The 21,897-nt window shown below is 36.0% G+C and overlaps 1 protein-coding gene across 5 annotated transcripts in view; it reads left to right on the forward strand.

Moving 5' to 3' along the window:
- Window positions 1–21,897, forward strand: part of ATF2 (activating transcription factor 2) — a 53,934-nt gene that overhangs the window by 12,724 nt on the left and 19,313 nt on the right. For 3 of the 5 annotated variants that reach the window (XM_010566366.1, XM_010566358.1, XM_010566373.1), the window contains 6 exons: window positions 239–335; window positions 2,095–2,213; window positions 4,321–4,449; window positions 10,418–10,596; window positions 10,936–11,050; window positions 11,229–11,315. In XM_010566366.1, the coding sequence (XP_010564668.1) occupies window positions 239–335; window positions 2,095–2,213; window positions 4,321–4,449; window positions 10,418–10,596; window positions 10,936–11,050; window positions 11,229–11,315 (726 nt within the window). The remainder of the gene's footprint in view (window positions 1–238; window positions 336–2,094; window positions 2,214–4,320; window positions 4,450–10,417; window positions 10,597–10,935; window positions 11,051–11,228; window positions 11,316–21,897) is intronic. The other 2 variants (XM_010566381.1, XM_010566389.1) reach the window with 2 other exon arrangements.

Here is a 21,897-nt window from a genome sequence, read left to right on the forward strand (position 1 = left end):
TACTTATACTACCATTTCCCTGGTATCATTACTATTTAGTTACTATGAACATCATTTGAGTTTTATAATATTTCTGCTTGGTACTGTTGACCAAGGAGCGAGATATATCTGCCTAAGAGGGTTGTCTGTTAACGTAGTAATGATAATTTTACGTGTTGTAAAAATTTCTTTCTGTAGAATTGCATTTACTTTGTTCACACTCAAAATTACAACTGTTTCTTAAAACTTTCCGCTGCAGCGTTTTACCAATGAGGATCATTTGGCTGTCCATAAACATAAACATGAGATGACACTGAAATTTGGTCCGGCTCGTAATGATAGTGTCATTGTGGCTGGTTAGTATATGCTTTTATAACTAGTTTATTCACTTCTCTGCTGGAATGGGCATACATTTTATGTATTTTCTGTACATAATGCATAGACTTATGATAAGAGAATATGAAACATTTTCTTCACTATAGTTTTCTGCCATGTGTGCTTAGGCAATATTTTCTTACATAATTAGCTTTTGTCAGAATTTGAAGCCAGTATTATTCTCCGTAAGTAACTTTTATTTGGATCTGATATATAATCTTAAGTATTTTTCAATTGTCAGTACTTTAATAATTGATTAAATTATGTAATAAGCATTCAGTAAGAACACACACTAACAAAGGCTATGCCTAACAGGATTTATAAGTAGATTAACCTGTATTTAAGTTTTAATTATTCGTTGATATTACATGTCTCTTCAATTTTAAAATATGCAGTGGTTTTTTACATACTATGGTGACATGAGAAGAATGAATTGGTAATTATTATTCTTTAAATGGCATAGTAGAAGAAAGATAAAAATTTTTTGTTTTAATTTTAACTTCAATTCAAAATACTTTTACTATATTTCCAACTCTGAATTCATGGTATATACCCTTGGTCAGTTGTAACTAACTTTTTTTGTGTGTCCAGGATCAGAAGTAATCACCAATGGATGATTGATTGCATTATAAATTTTAAAGTTCTTGAATGAAGATAGCACATGCTAATTATTCTAAAGTTACTGTCAGACTGGGGTTTTTTCAGTGGTGGAACAGCCTAAATGAACTTCACAAAGGCTTTCAGATGTTTTCTGAATTTTTTTTCCTTATCAGTGGCTAATTTGTTAGGATTAGCAGACAAAAAAATTTGTTACTCTTAAACCAGCAGTTACGCATTTTGAAATTCTAAACGTGATCCTCAGCAATGCTACCATAAGAAAGGGGACCTGTCAAATAATCAGGTGTTTGAGAATGAAACCATGGCAGTGTCTGTTTTTGCAGCCACATTCCAGCGTATGAACTGTTAGTCGTAAATGCCAGCTTACGTTAGCAAGATGCACATAATACCACTTTACAATATTTTAAATGCAGGTAACTTTGTGACAAACATGGTTAATTTTGACCTGGTAAGTGAAAAAAGGGGAATTTACATGGTGCCAAAAACTTCATAGAAAGGCTTTTTTGAAACTGCTTCATGTAATAGTCACGCAGATAGCAGAAGTCTTACGATTCCAGCTTGACTATACAGGCATCATAGGAGTCAATACAATCTTGTGTACAATATCACACTTCCTTTTAGAAATTCCACGCACTTGAAAGTAATCACTGTTCTTTTTGCAATATGAGAAGAAAGGAGTAAACTGTCTGTGAGGTGTGCACTTTTCTCTCTCTTTTTTTTTTTTTTTTTTCTTTTGAATTAAAGCCTTCATGTAGGCCTTATCTTTGTCTGAAAATAGAGCCTGCTTGCTCACTGAAGTGATCTGCTATGCTAGACTAGGCACTTGAGAATAGCTCCCTCTGGTTTCTGGACACAGACAGAAGAAATGCTTTGATACCCTCCCAAAACTATAAGGGGCTTACTGGTTTGCAAACTTCAGTTGCTTGTCTCCAGCAGGTGGAGTATGCCTTCTGGTTGGCCTCCCTGCAAGTCAGGAAGGAGCCTGCTTGCAATGCGTAAGAGAGTTCTTAACCACGTTGTCTCTTTCTGTTTGCTTTTATTCTGAAAAATATTTACGATAAGTAGGTTAATAAATGGTATTTTAAAAATAAAATTTTGGGGGTTTTGTACACTTCATTTCAGATCAGACTCCAACACCAACTCGATTCTTGAAGAACTGTGAAGAAGTGGGCTTATTCAATGAATTAGCAAGTCCTTTTGAAAATGAGTTTAAAAAGGCTTCTGAAGATGACATTAAGAAAGTATGTTCAAAAACTTTTTCTTCTCAGAGCTTCTACTTTTTTTGTATGAGAAATTCCATTTCAAAAAGCAAACTTTGGATTTATATATTGCCTTCTAAACTATACCAATAATCATTTGCCAGCTGCTTGTCTATGTTGTATGGAGATAATACAAATCTAAGATTACTATTCTGAAGGTTAGTTTACCTGATTAATTTTGCATAGTTAGCATGGACAATGGAACACATTGACTTTTTCTTAATTCTTTAAGTATCTAGTCTATATCTGTTGAAGTTAATCATTAGCTTTGATTGAAATTTTATTAGACCCTGAATAAGCAGAAAATAATTCTGAAAAGTAAAGAGGTTTTGCAGAAAAAAACCCATACATTTGCAAGAAACCAATGTGAAAAGAATAGTGTGTGAACACTGACTATTTTGGTTAGTTTTAAAATACCGATGTTATTCGAAGAACCAATAGTCATGATAATCAGAGTTAAATACTAACTAAATTTAAAGAATTGTCAGTAATTTGGTTATAATTGATTTCAACATATAGTGAATATACTTTTGCTGATAAATTATTGATCACAACCTAAACATCTACTTTTTTCTTAATGTACAGATCGAAATAGAGGAAAAATTTGGACTGTATCTGTTTAGCAACTTCATGGTTTTATGAGGAACTTCCCATACATTTTGTTGTTTCTTCTATTTATTTTTGTACTTCTCAGTCATAACTGGTTAGGGGCCCAAACATTTAAACACTTCTGCAAATGAAAAATTTTGTTCAATGTCCCCTTTGAAAAATTTTGCCTTTGGTTGATTACCTGGTTGACTTCCAGAGGCAGTGATAAAAAAATGTATTTTTGTACTCATGTATACAGATTTTGTAGAATCAGTATCTGCGTTTTCTTTGTTTCAGTAAAGATTTTAATAGGTACTCATGAATAGGATGGATTATTATCCATTCCTTACAAAGCCTCACCCTTGCTTTGTTACCACAACTATACCAAATCATTATTTTAAATTTTTTTTTTAAATTGGTGTATGCTAACTGTTCTTAAAACACTACATACGGTAATACCAATTCTGGATTTACTAATACTGTCTTTTCTGTGTAATTCACCACTGCCTTGGAGGAGGTAATAGGCATTGCAAAATATTTTAAACATTTTAGCAATTTTTTTCATTGATACTAATTTTCCAAGCTGCCCTGTGTGTTATGAGAAGAAACACAGTCCTGCTGTATTTCTGGTTGATTAATATACATAAGCAATCATGGCAAGGGGTGGAAAAATTTACCATAATAGCACACTTTCTACGGCGTTGATAGTTGGGGTTTTTTTCTGTAGTATTTCGTATTCAGACGTGGTATGAAAAGAGATTCCACTTTTAACAGTCTTCCCTGCCCATTAGTAATATATTCCTTAGGAAAACTAGGAATTGAATTGAATTGAAAAAAGCATCTAGAAGAATGTAAATACAAGATGAGCTTTGGGGGAAGTTTCTTTCAAAAGTATTTGTATAGCAGACCAGATTGGAGTATAGGCTTTCAAATCTAAATTATTGCTTTAAGTAATTTTATAACTTAATTTCTTTGTGGTATTTCAGATGTCCTGGTGGATTTTATCTGTGTAGTAACATAAAACTTGCTTTTTCAATAATTATTTGCTGCAATAAGTTTGAAATTAATTGTCCACTGTAGCTTTCTTAACTTGGAAATGCAGTGAGGATTTTGTGCTTTGTAGCATGTGATATAATAATTTATAGAAGGATAATACCTTCTTTTAACTGTAATTTTTAAGGGTAGCACAGTCCTTCCTCAGCTATAATTTTCCTGTGACCCTGAGGAAAGAGAAACTTTAAGAGTGTTTTTAACTTTCAAGAAGAAAATACTTAGTTTGACATTGGTATTGAAAGACCAAGCGTTACTGAAGATTGGTGTTTGTGCAGATGCTGGAAAAATAGCCTTGACTGGTAATGCATCTGCATCAAGATCTTCCAAACATCAGCACCTGTCTGTTGTTATAAGGCTGATATTTCTCTTTAGTTGTTTACATTTTCTTGCGTATTTTAATTTTTTAGAGAGTAATTACAGTAATTTTGCTTTACCCTGTTGCTCTTAGATGCCTCTAGATCTGTCTCCTCTTGCAACACCAATTATAAGAAATAAAATTGAAGAACCTTCTGTTGTAGAGACAACTCATCAAGATAGTCCTTTACCTCATCCAGAGTCTACTACCAATGATGAAAAGGTCAGAACCTTTTTTTGTTTGTTTGTTTTGGAATTTATTTTTTGAATCTTCTGATGATCTGCACATTTGTTGTACACAATGATAGCCACACTACTTAACTGGTTGAAAGGAAAAGAATTTTTGTTTGCCATATTCCTGTGGATATATACTTAATTGTTCAATTCTTTAGTTAGCTTTGCTCACCGCAATTATTTCTTTGCCTCACACTGGCCATCCAGTAAAGCTAGAAAGGAAACCAAATTTAATATTCATGCTGTGTTAGAAAATGCTAAAGGGGCCCTTTATTCTGTTTTATGTATCATCGTTCATAAAGCAAAAAAAGTTCAGTTTCTTTGATTTTTTTGTTAATATTGTCAACAGTTTGCTACTCTTCATGTGTACATTTTTATCCTATGTTTTACCATAAATTGTTTTGTAGAACAGCAGGGGATGTTCTACAAAAATGTACAGAGATGAGTGGGCTGACTTTCAAAGCTAAGCACCAGATAATTTTGTTTCAAGTTTTATACTCTTTAAGCTATAGCAGTATGTTTAAAAGTGGTGATCACAGGCATTTGCTTGTTTAGTGTTTACTTGAATATTCATAGAAGACTGAGGTGTTGTCTGTCACTAGAGGATGTTGCAGTCAAACCAGTTTTAGAACTATTGCTCTAAAGAAGAAATAAATGGTTTAATAGTAATGATAACTTCGATATGTGACTTGCAGTGTTTCCATCATGTCAAGTTCTCTTGAAGAACACAAAACAAAGCAAAATCAGTGAAATGAACTAATTTATTGCTATTCCTACTTCAATAAATAAAAATATTAGGAGCAGAACATAATAAAGCAATATGGTTGCTCTAGTCAGTCTTTTTTCTATGTGCATCTTCAGTGGGCAGTCTGCATTTGAGGGACTTAGATACCTTATTCCCAAAAATCAGCAGGACTTTTTAGGATCACAAGGTAATTCAGGTTGGAAAGGACTTCAGGATTTCCTGGTCCAACTTCCTCCTCAAAGCAGGGGTTAACTCTGAGGTGAGACCAAGTTACTCAGGGCTTTACGCAGTCTGGTCTTGAAACCTCTGAGGGAGGAGGGAGGCTGCACAACCTCTCAGTGATACCCATTCCAATGCCAGGCTATCCTTGTAGTGAAAGTATTTTTCTTTGGATCCAATCTGAACCTCTCTGGTTTCAACTTGCACCCCCTTCTCTTATCCTGCCAGCAGACACCAATATGAGAAGAGCCTTAAGTGTGTGACCAAAATTTAAGAGAGTTTCAATTCAGATTTGTCTTTACAAAGCTTCGCTGAGTTTTATTAGTTAGCAAGGATGAGTAATCATAGGTAATCAAGGCAATCGTATAGTCTCAAAAATAGTAAAAGTAGTTTAAAGGAATACATGTAAAGAGCTGCTTGGATTAAGCAAATCACAGTCCAAATCTTAAGTCTTCTTTATTTCATTTCTTCTTTATTTCAGAGGTTAGTTTATTTTTTCACTGCAAATACTTACTCTAACTACTCTAATTTTGGCAGGAGATAATATTAATATCTTTATACAGTAGTGGTTCAGTATCTCATTAGCATCATTACAAGTGAAAATTATATCTCAATGCTTGGCAGTACTTATAAACTTGTCTCATTCATGATGTAATTTCAGTGTTGTCACTGTAACAGTGCTGAAGTGAAAAGCTGCTGCTGCTCAATGCTGTTCTGATGTCTGATTGTAGAGACAAGCTGAGCAAGGATGAGGGTGCTGCTTGGAGTGTGCTGCTGCTGAATGTGGCCTGCAGAAGTTGAGAAATGTGAGCAGAGTGTTGCTGTTTTCTCAGTTAGATTTTTATATTCTCCTTCTATAGATGTATTGAAGGAGGAAAGGGTTTTTTTCAGGGCATAGCTGGTTTTAAAATACGTATGCCACTGTAACCATTTCATTGGCTGAATATATTTTAGTAGCCTTAAATGATTACAGCCTGTTAATGTATGTGCAAGACAGTTCTAATTTTCCTTGTAGTTGTCAAAGGAATTTCTTAGAGACTTAAAAAATTATGCTTAATTCTTTTCCTAGTTTTCCAAGAGTTCCCTGAGTTCCATTAGCCTTCAATAAGCGTTGATATTCTCCTTTGAATAGATCAAGGTATTATTAGAAGTATATAAAGCCTTTTAGCCTTAAAATAATAAGCAAATGAAACCTAATTTATTCTTTGAGAACTTTCAAACTCGTTATAGTTGCTTATTAATAGTACTTCAAAGGGTGACAGTTTCACAAGTTGCTTAGTTGTTGTCAGATAGCTAATTGCCTAACTTAATTATTTTAAAACCAATTGTTTTCTTACAGTAATAATCAATTACAGTATTAGTTTTGGCCATCTACATTTCTGTATAAAGAATTCTGTGTATTCACTGATAGCATTAGGAAGTTATTGCATGATATTTGCTTTTAGATACAAAATACTTGCAAATATGCATCTCTGAAAACACTTCTTAAATAAAGTAACTATCCTGTTCTGTAAAATATTTTCCAATTCAGTGGTTTTTAGTTCGAGTTGGAGAGGTCCTTTAAATAAGTCTCTAATATCTTTGAATAGGCTTAAACTTCTTTCTTGTGAAGGTGGATAAAGGTAAGATGACTTTGTCTTAATCTCGTGATTGCAAATTAATCTGTTTTTCATGTTCTTTAGCAGAATATATTTACAAACTATTTTATTTCAGACAAAATTTATACTTGATTAGTGCAATGCTTTGATGACCAATTAGTATGTTCTATCAGACTGGTGTGCCAATGGTTTTGGTTTTATATGCTAATAAAATGTCAGTTTCCTTTAAATACATACTTCTTAAATCTGCAGCTTGTGTTACTATCACATTGTTGCAGTAACTAGCACATGCTTGCATTTTTCAGTGTAGCATAGAGCGAGTTAGTGTAAGAAGTAAAGAGGAAGTTGAAAATACTTTGTTTTCAACTGTATAAACACACTTGTCAGTAAATGTGTTATTCCTTTAATGGTTGAAGATCGTTTCTGGTCTTTCAAACAAAGCACAAATGCTATCTTTAATAACACACAGAAATAATTGTGTGCATGTGAGGTTTCTGTTTTCAGAATTTCATAGATTCATTTCAGAATTTTATACATTAATCTTCTGACCATTGCTGAAATCTGGTTTCCATAGATCACTTTGTCTAAAAGTTGCAAATTGCCTTTTTCCTAGCAGGGGATCAAGCCAGGGAGAGACCCAGTTTTACAGTCGGTATTTTTAGAACACCCATCAATTAAGCTGTTATTAATGGCCAATAAGTATTCACAGAGTGGCATAACTTACTCGCTAATTCATACATAGTTACCTGGTTGCAGCAACAGTTGGGAGGCCAATCCCAGCTGCTTGCCCAGAGGTAGAAGGTTGTACTGACATGCCAGTGACTTCTAGGTGGGTGTTCGGAAAGTGTTCAAGGTCGTGTTGGATGGGGCTCTGACAAACCTGATCTAGTGAAAGATATCCTGGCCCCTGGCAGAAGGGTTGGACTAGATGATCTTTAAAGGTTGCTTCCAACTCCAACCATCCTGTGATTCTATGAAAGTCCTTCAAGGGGTCCATTCTTTCATCAAATGTATATATAATCCTGTAGTCGTTGTTCGCATATAGCAGCCACCATGGTTTTAGAAGTTGTCTGAATTGTACAGCATGTTCATGCTAGCGTACAGATTCAGCTGGTGTTCTGAGTTTATGAATCATTGCAAATTCAACAGGGCCAGTTTTCTCTGGAGCTTATCTGTTCTTGGGAGATTTTTGCACACTGCCTCTCAGCACTTTTCTTCTTGGCCTTCTGTATTTTGGTAGCTATTTCCCCACCCCCACACACAGGTACTTACAGAAGCCATGGGCACAAACCTATACAGAAGGGGCTGTTATGGCATTACTGTTGTTGAGACTGTGTGAATATCTGGTTAGGTTACATTTTTGTATTACAGCTATATACATGGCTCCATGGCTGCTGTTAGCTGACTGTCTTTTTCCCCTTTTTTATGGAAATAAGAATTACTTTGCCATTGCCACTTGTTCTGTGGTCTTCGTATATCTACATTTACATTTATACATATACCTTTATATCTGTGTGGTTGCCATGTATGAACGTGTTTCAGGTGAAAGGAAGAACAAGAGCTCTTAAACCTCTCTTGGCTGTTAGGGGCAAGTATGGGTGTGTTCCTGTGTCAGATCCCTACAGTGGGAATGGACTTTCTAGTGGCTTCTTGCTCACAGTAACAAGATGGGTAATAGTGGCAAACAGCAAGCAGGAAAGGGTGAAGCTGAAACCAGTGAAGGACGACACAATATTAATTTCGGAATTGACCATTGCCAAAAGATTATCAGGGCAAGTATTCTCCCCTTATATCTTCCTCTGATTTCCCAGTCAAGCAGTTCGGTCTCCTTTATGTTTTCCCTGTGGCTCTTCTCACTGAATAAGATCTGTATAGCTGTTAATACCAAATCCCTTATTCGCAAAGGAGTGTTTAATCCTGTCCTAAGAATATGCATTAGTCAACTCTTCCCAATTTTTAATTCTGTTTCTGCAATTTCATACTGGATGTTTTCTTCTTTTGACTGAATGCTCATCTGTAATTCTAGGCACTGTGTTCAGATATTATAACATTTATAAATATACCAGACTAATACTAAAGAAAAAAATTCTTGCTTTCCTCAGTACAACTCACTGTTATTCTCCAAAAACTTATTCACTGTAAATAAATACTCTTTTAGGTCCCTTGGAAAAGCCTGAATGAACTAATGAACCCTGATGACAAATCTAGCCTCTGAGATTTTGAAGGGAGAAAATGTCATCATCTAAAGTCCTTTCTTTTTTAAAGCCCGCGGTTTGCCAGCCTACTTATAGTTCTATGAAGTGCTCAGAGGAGCACATGCATTTTGCAATGGATGTATAAAAAGAAAAAAAAAATCTTTAAGACAACTAAGTCCTTACTGCTTAAATCTTTGTGGATGAATTTTAAAAACTTAAGCTTAATTCAGACAGATGGTAATCAATGTAGCCTGTATGACACAGGTATGAGATGTTCTCTTTGAATTCGATTTAACAGTGGAGCAACTAAAGTCAGCTGGTCTTAAGAGTGTAGTTTTATGTGCCATTGATTGCAGTAGCTAGTGTCAAAAGAATTAATAACTTGGAAAAACCCTGTCTCAAAGTAAATCTGAAGTTTGACAATATCAAAGATTTCCTGAGAAGGAAGGCATTGCTTACAATAAGGCATTTCTACGTTTTCAGAAACAGCAAATGCAGGTACTACATTCTAATTGATAATGTACTTTACCTGATTACTAAGAACTATAGTCAATTCTGTCTCCTATTTACTTGCAACTGAGGAAATTTAATTTCTGTGCTCAAATCATTTCTTCTGCATCAGGATACTCATATTTTGCAAAGCTATGAATGTAACACTCCAAGTATTTTTAACTTGGTAGCACTTCAGTTAAGAGAAGTACATGGGTAAGGGATAAAGGCTTAAAAAGAAGACAGATTTTTTTTTTTTCCTTTTTACTGAACCATAAAACTCTTTTGTTTCTCTTTTGTTTTAAATCTGGAACAATGGACTGAAACTGAAATGTACATAAGGACACCATAAAATGTTTTCCTCATTCAGAGTGTGGGTAGACATGATGGTGCTGATAGCGCCATGAGTTTCTTGGCAAAAAACCCCAACCTGATCAAAACTGAATTATAATTAATAGTGGGCTTAGCATAAATTGAGCCAGGGTTTGTCATAAAACTAAAATCAGTGTTGTTGGAACAATTTCAGTTTGGTTTAAATGATTCATCTGAAGGTTTGGGGATTTTTTTATGTTTTTAATTGTATAACTGATTCTACTTGCATAATGTTATAGAAATTCTGATTTGTTCCATCAAACTGTGTTCATTTAACAGTCGGAATTAATGGTCTATAATTGTATTTTACAAACTGATTAATCTTTTGGTTTTCCTCAGGAAGTGTCACTGCAGCAGACTGCACAGCCTACATCAACGATAGTTCGTCCAGCATCGCTACAGGTTCCTAATGTACTACTTACAAGTTCTGACTCAAGTGTTATTATTCAGCAGGCAATACCATCACCAACATCTAGTACTGTTATTACCCAGGCTCCATCCTCTAACAGACCAATAGTGTAAGTTACATAAATCTTAGTAAAATGTTTTCTTACAGAATTTGAAAATATTTTATCTTGCTTACTTTCAGTTACTGTTTCTGCAGTTAATGTACAAATTTGAGATGCTTTGGTGTAATGTGGTGCTTTACTACATATGAAACATACAACTTTCACTACATGTGAAATGTAATTCCATGTTCTCTACATTACTAAGTTCATATTTTTTGATCTCCAAATAAATATTACATTACAACTGTAAACAAACAAACAAACAAAAAAAAAACAATTTAAAATAATGTGTAAACTTGTTCTCTTTTCTGGATAAGTTTTCTTTTATATAGTTCATTCCTTTTTCAGTCCAGTTCCAGGTCCTTTTCCTCTGCTGTTACATCTTCCTAATGGACAAACCATGCCTGTTGCTATTCCTGCATCTATCACAAATTCTAATGTGCATGTCCCTGCTGCAGTTCCAGTAAGTAAGCATGATGCTATATTAATTTGAAAGTGGAGCAGATTTGCATAAGTGCAGCATAGAACTTCATTTTAAGCAGCTTGATAGCTGTTTTGTCTTCAGAGGGTAGTGCTGTCATGTGCTCTCTATTATGATAACATACTCAGGTTTTCTTCATTTTTATACTTTATCTGGTCAGCTTGTTAGACCTGTCACCATGGTGCCTAGTATCCCAGGAATCCCAGGGCCTTCCTCCCCACAGCCAGTGCAGTCTGAGGCTAAATTGGTAAGTGAAAAACTCCATTATTCCTCAAGAAGAATAACTTGAGAAATTAATTAAATTCTGTTGCTTTTTAAAACAGCTTTAGTTTTCTTTTGTTAGTCTAAATTCTGCAAGTACAAATTTAATAAAAACAGAAAAATAACAGCTGCATTTATTTTACAGTTATTTCAAATTCCAGCCTATGTTAGTTCGGTTGTTAATAGTCATTTTGATCTTACTTTCAATCATTCTTTTAAATGAACTAGATTTTTAACTAAATTCCTTCTTGCTCCTTGTATTGGAGGATAGCAAATATTAGCTGGAAGAAAGACAAGATTAGTAGCATGTTAACAGTGAACATCACCTTCAGAGAAGCAGAATATGTTTCCTCCCAAAGGATATGATATTTCTTTAAAAATCTAGAGAAAGAAGAAGGTTTTTTTAACAATGTTTTCAGAATCTCAACTGAATATAGTCCATTTGGCAAGAGTTATGTATTACTGACATACTTAGGAAATTGTTTTGTGTGGAGGTTGTTTCTCTTGTGTCGGGGCAGTTTTGGGGGTTTGGGGGTTATTTGGGAAAATCATGAGTAAAACAAGCAGAATAAAGTTTGTTTTTTTAAAATATTAGTGATCCAGTTACGGTGGTAGTTTGAATTAATCAATTTCTCAAAAAAATTTCTGCAACATTAGGTAGTTGCTTCTCTGCTGTCTTGTTTGTTTGTTCCAACTGTTCTAAAGCAATAGAAAATATATTATTAAAAAATAATTAACTCTTTTATATATTTACAAGATGCCTCTGTAAACAGTATCTGTCTTGTGAAGTAGTGTTCCTCTTCTGACTGTGTGCTAAAAAAGAATTAGGAACACCTGCTACTTAAAATATATTTTTGTACATCAATATAGATAAGTGGGAGGATGCCCTTAACATCCTTCGATATCTCATTTCTCTCAACCCAAACCTGTGGGCTTTCTTCCCTTACCCATTTTCTCTCCTCAATGCACAATATGAAAAACTGAGTCTGGGAATACTAATTATTATGCTGTCCGGAGTAATGGCATTCCCGCATAGTGGGCACACTCGACCACATTCACCAAATACTGAAATTATTGTGGAGAGCTGGTCACCAGTGCATTGACATTTCTTAATGCTGTCAGGTCTTCCTTCATTTTCCTCCTCTGTTGCACACGATGACTTTTAAAATAATATAGAGAGGGACAGAAAGGAAGAAGGTCTGTCTCTGTGCATCCTTGTCCCCCTAGGAATGGGAAAAGGAATCCTTTAATACCTGAGGAAATACTTACCAGCTCTGATGAGATGAATTTATCTTAAATCCAGGAGAGAACATTGTAAGAAAGTGAAAACAAGAGCTGTTTTCTCAGAAATTGCACGTTCCTTGTAGTCAGGAGACTCATGCACTGAGTGTGAAATCCAGGAGGAACTGGTTCCAAATAATTTTTTAGATGAGCAAGAAATTAGGTTTTTAAGCATATTACTGAGTGATTTGCTTTTACAAACCTTTAAAGAGGGGAAGGAAATACATGTATGTGGTGAAGACTTTGATCTCACATTGGAAGAAGCAATCACTCGGATGCAAAGAAAAACAAAGATCATTAGACTTAAAATTTAACAGTCTCATTAGTCTTCTCGTTAGAATTTAGCTAATATATGCACTTCAGTGATTGCTTATCTTTTTTTTAAGTGAGACTGTAAAAAGAGTATTTGCAATATTTCTTCTTTCCTTTCTTGTCGCTTAATATAAAGCATGAGCAGAATTCAAGAATATCAGAATTATGTATATTTCTTATGCTCATTTACTTCTATATAGTGCCTGTTCACAAAAATAAAAAACTTTATTTCTTATCACTCGTAAAGTAAAAGCAGTTTAATGAGAAACTTTATGTAGGAAAGCTTCCAACAGGAAGACTAACTATGCCGTGTGATGCATTGTTGGCAGAAATGGGATGGTTTATTAACTGTAAAGTTCCCTTTAATTTTTAAAATTTAAGTCTTTGTGATGCCAAATCCTTTCTTTTTCACGTATCTCTTGAAAATAATTTTGCTTGCTACATACTAAATTCTGCAAAGGTATGGTAGTCAGGTTTATTTTTCACTTGTGTTCCTGGTTAAGCCAACAGAAGACTTAATATTTAGTTTTACGGCTACTTGTTTGCTTTTTATTTCCTTAATACTAAACATTTAAAGTTGAAATATAAGCTATTACACTGAAGTTTAATAAGTGTACGGTGTATCATTCATCACAGTCTATGTTTCACCTATTAACAGGATACTGCAATTTGTGGATTTATTGGTAAGTTTTAGTTAGCAGAACACTTCCTGTGTCCTTTTGCCTACCATAGCCACATTTCTCCCTCATGCTGGGAGGCAGTCCTGAAGGGCAAAGGAGTCCAGGAAGGTTAGTGACCTGCTACACCACTTAGACACACGCAGTTCTATGGGGCCGGATGGGATCCACCCAAGAATACTGAGGGAGCTGGAGAAGTGCTCACCAGGCTACTTTCCATCGCTTTATCAGCAGTCCTGGCTAACCAGGGAGGTCCCAGTTGACTGGCAGTTAGCAAATGTGATGTCCATCTACAAAAAGGGGTGGAAGGAGCATCTGGGGAACTCCAGGCCTGTCAACCTGACCTCAGTGCCAGGGAAGGTTATGGAGCAGATCATCTTGAGTGCCATCACATGGCAAATACAGGACCAGGCAATTAGGCCCACTCAGCATGGGTTTATGAAAGGTGGGTCCTGCTTTTGACTAACCTGATCTCCTTCTATGATAAGGTGACCCACTTAGTGGACAAGGGAAGGGCTGCAGATGTGTCTACCTAGGCTTTAGTAAAGCCTTTGACACCATTTCCCACAGCATTCTCCTGGAGGAACTGGCTGCTCATTTTTTGGACGGGCATACTCTTCGCCGGGTAAAAAACTGGCTGGATGGCTGGGCCCAGAGTTGTGGTGAATGGAGTTAAATTCAGTTGGCAGCCAGTCACAAGTGGTGTTCCCCAGGGCTGAGTATGGGGGCCAGTTCTGTTTAACATCTTTATCAGTGATCTGGGTGAGGGGATTTAGTGCACCCTCAGTAAGTTTGCAGATGACACCAAGCTGGGTGGTAGTGTTGATCTGCTCAAGGGTAGGAAGGCTCTACAGAGGGAAACGGACAGCCTCGATCAATGGGCCAAGGCCAGCTGTGTGAGGCTCAACAAGGCCAAGTGCCGGGTCCTGCACTTCGGTCACAGCAACCCCATGCAGCGCTACAGGCTTGGGGAAGAGTGGCTGGAAAGCTGCCCGGCGGAGAAAGACCTGGGAGTGCTGGTTGACAGCCGGCTGAATATGAGCCAGCAGTGTGCCCAGGTGGCCAAGAAGGCCAACAGCATCCTGGCCTGCATCAGAAATAGTGTGGCCAGCAGGAGCAGGGAAGGGATTGTTCTCCTGTACTCGGCACTGGTGAGGCCACACCTCTAATACTGTGTTTGGTTTTGGGCCCTTCACTACAAGAAAGACATTGAGCTGCTGGAGCACATCCAAAGTAGGGCAACAAAGCTGGTGAAGGGTCTAGAGAGCAAGTCCTATGAGCAGTGGCTGAGGGAACTGGGGTTGTTAAGTCTGGAGAAAAGGAGGCTGAGGGGAGACCTTATCGCTCTCTACAACTACCTGCAAGGAGGTTGTAGTGAGGTGGGCGTCAGCCTCTTCTCCCAAGTAACAAGTGATAAGATAAGAGGAAAACGGCCTCAAGTTGCGCCACAGGAGGTTTAGATTGGATATTGGGAAAAATTTCTTCACCAAAAGGGTTGTCAAGCATTGGAACAGGCTGCCCAGGGAAGTGGTGGAGTCACCATCCCTGGAGGTATTGAAAAGACATGTAGATGTGGTGCTTAGGAACATGGTTTAGTGGTGGACTTGGCAGCGTTAGGACTTGATTATCTTAAAGGTCTTTTCCAACCTAAACGATTCTATGAAGTCTGTCAGCCTAGTATCCTTAGTGTTTTTTGGACAGAAAGCTGTATGAAAGGGTGAAGCTGTGATGTTCCCTTCTCAACAATCAAGGCCCAGGAGTCAGGATTTTTATGGGTCTTTGGAATTTTCTTAGCTGTTGCTTTATTTTATTTGTTATTTATTATTTGGAGAAATTTTTTGTTGCTCTTTATAGACAGACCTTGCAGTCTCACGGATTTTTTCATATTGCATTATAAAATGTAGAAACAGAATATGTAGCAAATACAAAAAACATGCTCGAATAGTTTCGTAACATTGCAACTATTTCCTCAGATATTAAAGTAAGTTTGGTAGTGTATGGGATGCAAGATTTGGAAAGTTAACGTGTTTTTTCATGTCTCCAAAGAGTTTTGTCATATATGCTTTTGGCCGTAGTTGTTTGAATCTTTCTTTTATTCAAAGACCATACTTTCCTAATATGGTATGCTGCATTTTCTACTATCGTATGTATGACAGTACTGTCTCAAGGTATTCTTACTTGACACAGATCTACCTACTTCAGAGGTTGAGTAAAATTCTTGAAGAGCTGTTTGCAGTAACTTTGTCATTTCAGGATGCAATATCCCCAAATTGCTGACTTGGTATCAGATATAGCTGAAGTGTTATCAGATATAGACCTGTCCCATGTAGAAGGCACAACTCCTTATGTTTTGGCTGAAATACCTGGTACAAACCAAGGCAGGAGCCAGGCACTTCCCTTCATTAGTGCTTTGTGCCTTTCTTTACAGAGGCTATTTCTGCAGTTCATTTCTTGCATGACATTTCAAGGAACTGACATATTTTAGTTTTGTAATAAGAAAAGCACTTTGTGCTCTGATTTCATTTCTTGTCTCAATTATTCATTTCTTTTACCTGTTTACAAAAGGCTACTGTTGTGTAGACTTCCCTTTTTTTTTTTTTAAGTGAAGGTGAGAAAAATCAAATTAGAGATTGTAGTGCCATTATTTCCTAATGCTATGGAGTTTAATTATTTAAATATGGATTTGGGGAACTTAATTTCTATATTTTTATTAATGTGAAAACAAAACACTTTTCATCTATCTTGATGAATACCTGTTGTTTCCTTCTGAGTTCCATATACCAAATTGTACATAAAGCATCATATATTTCTTTATATAAAATAATGAATGAACTTCAGTGAAAAAATCCTGACGTTTTGATTTCTAAAAGCTAAAGCTTAAAATAACTGGCAGAAGACGTCTTTGGTAATGGGCCTAGAATGCCTTCCTATAACACAATTAAAATTTTTCTTCAGCTATCCTAGAAGTCTTAAAACCCTTTAAAGGTAAGGGAACTAACATACTTGCTGGATATTTTTTTTCCCCCACTATGGGCAGCTTTTGGAGACTTTTTTTCAGTTCATAAATGGGCTCTCTTACAACATTTGATAGTGTTTTTAGATTAGAGTGTCCAAACTTAATGCTTAATAATCAGAACTGTGCATATTTATTTCTATATTTGGTAAAGTTTTCAGTCTGAAGGGTCAAACCCCTTCAGTGTGGCAGTTTTGGTTATTCATGTGAAGTGAGTTACTGAGATGTCACTTCTAGAACTCTCTTCTTTCTTTGCTGAAATGCTCTTTTCTCTGGTTACTATTAAAGTTGCCTGACACTAACAGATGAATTCCATGGAGGGACAGTTGCACGTGAGAACAGGTTCACCGAGTGAAATGGCAGGTAGAAAAATATATACAAACTGCAAGGAATAATGACTGGGAGGAAAAAAAAAAGTTGTAAACAAAAAAAACATAAAAGCTGTGAGAGACAAAAATTTAAAAATGCAGTGAGCCAAATCCTTATGATTGGTGACATTATTGCAAGGGGCTCCCAACTGAAGCAGCTGAAATTTAGTGGAAGAGTGAGTTAAGCACAATCTTAGTGTCTGCTTCAGCACAGAAGCATATACAGTGCTGTATGTGTTTCAGTGCTGTGGGATAATTACATTAAATTAGATTGTATTTTAATTTTATTGTCCAATATTGAAGTTATTGTAGTGAACGTAGCTGGTCCATTCACACCTGTGGAAGACACTGTTACTATAGTTTTGAACATTCTCCGATCTTTTTTTTTCCTATTGCTTGTAGAACTGAAGTAAAATATGACCAGAAATTTTATTCAGACACAAGCTATCTCTTACTGCTATTCTTTTGAAAATCTCCTTGTATCTTTGTCGTGGTTTAACCCCAGCCAGCAACTAAGCACCACGCAGCCGCTCACTCACTCCCCCCCATCCAGTGGGATGGGGGAGAAAATCAGGAAAAGAAGTAAAACTCCTGGGTTGAGATAAGAACGATTTAATAGAACAGAAAAGAAGAGACTAATAATGATAATGATAACACTAATAAAATGACAACAGTAGTAATAAAAGGGTTGAAATGTACAAATGATGCGCAGGGCAATTGCTCACCACCCGCCGACCGACACCCAGCCAGTCCCCGAGCGGCAAATCCCTGCCCCCCACTTCCCAGTTCCTAAACATGGTATGGAATACGCTGTTGGCCAGTTTGGGTCAGGTGCCCTGGCTGGGCATGAGAAGCTGAAAAAGCCTTGACTATAGTCTAAACGCTACTGAGTAACAACTGAAAACATCAGTGTTATCAACATTCTTCACATACTGAACTCAAAACATAGCACTGTACCAGCTACTAGGAAGACAGTTAACTACATCCCAGCTGAAACCAGGACAATCTTGTACTGAGAATGACATTCAGTAGGAGTGAAGATGAGTTTCAGATTTCTGTGGCACACTTAGTAATATAAATTGTCAGGTTTTCTGACATGACTCCATATTTGTTGTTATGCTAAAGAAACTAACTTCCACATACTTAAGTAAAATCAAATGCCTAAGTCAGTTTTGTGGAATTTTAGAGAGGCTTAGAAGTAGATGCAATAACTGTGTTTAAAAAAAAAAAAAAATACTTCCTTACTAAGATAAGGATGCATGATTCTAAATATTACGGAATTGCTTCTGATCTTTTAGTGAGAAGATCTGTAACTATATGCTTTCTGTATATGAAATGTGAGCCATGAGTTACTCCTAGTTATACAACATCCTTTTTTTGAGTGTACAGCTTCTGGATGTAAACTTAATGTTCAGACCCTTCTGCATGGATTGCAGAAGTTTCCGAAGAACTTAAAAATTGCTTTAACACTGAATGTTTCCCTCTGTCTCCTCCTACCTGTATAAAACCTTTTGTCACAATCTGAGAAATACCTTGCACACAGTGGGCGACCAGTAGGCTTTCTGCAGGAGGTTTCTACTGAGAAGTGACAGAGGGCAGCTTGGCAAATGTTCAGAAATGGACATTAACTTGCTGGAGCCCGGCATGGGACCTTGTGTTCAGCAGAATTCTTCTGACCTGTCTCTCTGCATGCCGAGCTAATCAGCAAACACCTAATGAGCCTACTCTAAAGAAACAGACCCTCTCACAACCTACTTCATTTTCGTATGTTCTCTGGGGGTGAAGAGACAAGACTTCATAAGGACTGATGATGCTGCAAAGACCACAATAATGATAATTAACTTGCTGAATTTAGAAGATTATGCTGTTAATTAGTTGCAAAATAAAGATAAGTAATAGAGCAGCAGATGGTAGGATAACACCCAGGAGAAGGAGGGTTATTACTCTGATGAGCTTTTGTGGCAGATATGAAATATGGATCTGAGTTTTTCACAAATTGTTTCTGGAGAATATTATCTCGTTTCTCTGAGCTCTTGATGAAATGATCTAGTCCTACCAAATTTTGACAGATGCATTGAGGATTTGTTTTCAGGGATATACATGAACAATAAAACCTTGCTAATAAAGACTTTAAAAGCTATTAAGCTATTTGAAAATACCAATTTTAGTTTCCCTCTAATAACCAAATCATATCAAACAAACCTTGGTAGTCATCAGGTTTCCCCACATCATAATGCTTATGCACATTTATTCCAATATTTGTTTCAATATACTTGATTTTTAAAACTGAGGTTCTCATCGTATTTGGGGTAACCACCTCCCTACTTACAGGAAGCACAACTTCCATATAGTATTTTACTCCAACATTGCCTTCTAAAATATGAAACCTTTCAAATATATGAGCTGGATATCTTCTTGTGAAAATCTGTAGATATTCCTCAGATTTTCACAATATTTCTGCATTTGTGGATTATTTTAATCATAACTATTTGGATTTCAACTTTTAAATTCTGTAATACAAAACTAAAACCAATTATTTTCTATTTCTGTTTCCATAGTACATTACATTTAACAATGTAATTTTCAAAATGAGTTTACTTACAAGTTTACAAAATTGTAATGTTTAAATGTTAGCATTACAATAGGGAAGGTTAAGTCCTACTTTGACTGTTTGCACATCCGTTGTGCCTGATGATAGATCTTTTATAATGTAGATAGTATTGTGCTATTTCCTTCACTTTCTACTGCCATTTTCAAATGTAAAATACAGAAATTTAATAGCATGAACTTCCTTTCTTTTTAGGTTAACTTTGCAAGTATTTCTTTAACACAGAAAAGCAGAAGTAGAAAGAATGGAGCCAGACAATAATAACAGTAGCTTGCCTTACATGCACATTAAAAAAAAACCACCACCACCGAACCCTAATTAGTTTTGTTTCATTTGTTTCTAATCTTCTGAACTTGGGCTTTCTTTCACCAAGGGATTGGATATGGTAGTGAAACTTATTCTTTAAGTAACGAACTTTAAACAAACACTACAAAGCATATGTAGGAGTTCATAGACTCTGTTGTTTTGGGGTATTTTTGTGGAGGATGCTTACATCAAGATTTGCTCATGCAGTCATGAGCGGAGTGGATCAGACACTCTGGCCATATACATACTAACTATATAAATGTTTAGGCTCCACTGCCATGACAATTAGAAGTTAGCTTGTTATCACTGAACTTACATATTCAGACACTTGAGTTGGATGAAATCTAATCATTTTTACTTCTCATGGCAGTGGAAAAGGGGTACATATATGGCAAGTTGCTGTGTCTTGGTTGAGTCATTTTTGAGACTGTAACTTTTAAAAATCTCTTAGTATGAGGGCTTGAAATAAAAGAGAGTATACCCTTTAAAACCTCAGTAGAAGTTGAAATAGACACGTTGTAACTAATTTGTTACAACTAATTTGTACTGTCACTACTGTCTTGATTTTGACCCCTGAAAGTTTGTTACATCCAGCTAAACAGCAAGTTACGATACAAGAAATATTTCTAAAGTAATTCAGATAATAAATGAAAATACATTGTGAAAAATCAGGTGTTAATAACTTATGGAAAGGATATTGGATAAAATTGTCATATTAACATTGAATACTTGCTACTTTCTTTAAAAATTATGTTTTAAAAAGTGATTTGGAAGTGTTTCCCTGGTAGTCCTTGTGGTAGCTTAGAAAATTTTACCATTTAATGACCAGGATTAGTTAGAATTTTAGAGGGCGGGGAATCATCTTATCAGCCTTTCAATTGTTGTAATTAGATCATAGAGTTTGGTTTTAGTAATTTTAGTTAGACAATTAGAAAACACTTAGGCCTTTCTGTGCTTGTTTAGCAGGAGACGGACTGAAATTTTTTTCTTAGCCTGTTTTTCCAAGGTGAATTAGGAAGGTACAAGTTAATTCTTGAGTTTGTTTTACTTCTGTAAAGAAAATGTTAAAACAACTACCCCAGGGGCTTAGGATTTTCAGAGTGCTGTACATATACTAAGAATTACATGCACGTTATGTTAAAAGTTTGTGTCATCCTGCCCTAATGTCTACAGTTATCCTAAAGTTTTGTTGTTAGAGCTTAGCACTGGGGAAATCACTAAATTTGTTTTGTGTACTTTTCTGAAAATACCTTCTTCATTCTGGGAAACTTACAAAGTTGATACAAAAATGAAGTGGGGAACAGAACTTCATTAACGCTGAATTTTTATGTACACTTGAACGGTCCATATCTGGGGTAATGTGTGCTGTTAATTCAATCTAGAGCGGTCACTACAGAAAAGACTTAGTACAGAAGTCACTGGCTAAAGATTCCTTTAGAGTAAGCCAGCAGAGGAATGTTGGAGTTTCTCAATTCTCTTTGTAGCCCTCAAATGGGATGTCTACTGGTGGTGGTTAGATGCTACAGTCAACTATATGGATTTGGTATTGAAGTGACTTGCCATGTTGCAGACCTGAAGATTTTTTGCAGTTCTGGCAGAGGTAATCTGTAATCTGTTGTTCTAATTGTGGAATAGGATCTAGGAAAGCCTGTCATCATGCAGGGTAGGAGAGAGCTGTCACTATATTCCAGTGACTTAATTGTCGAGAGACATTGGATACTACAGTTTATAGAGAATATCTACATAAATAGGTGCAAAGTCGCCTTCTTATTGCGAGCTGGCCAAATGCAGCCTAACTCCAGCATTTTTGATACATTCTATTAATATTAGTACTTTGGCAGTACTTTGTTCATATTCCAAAGTATGATGATACAAGTTATTGGACTTTTCATAAACTGTCATGTATTAAGTCATTAATCTCTTCTTAAACTTGTACTGGATTCTTTAAAAATCCAGTGCTCAGTAGAAAAACATTCTTTAATACTGTTTGTCTAGTAAGGTAA

The sequence above is a fragment of the Haliaeetus leucocephalus genome, unplaced genomic scaffold, assembly GCF_000737465.1.
Source record: "Haliaeetus leucocephalus isolate CR32 unplaced genomic scaffold, Haliaeetus_leucocephalus-4.0 Scaffold1, whole genome shotgun sequence".
NCBI lineage: Eukaryota > Metazoa > Chordata > Aves > Accipitriformes > Accipitridae > Haliaeetus > Haliaeetus leucocephalus.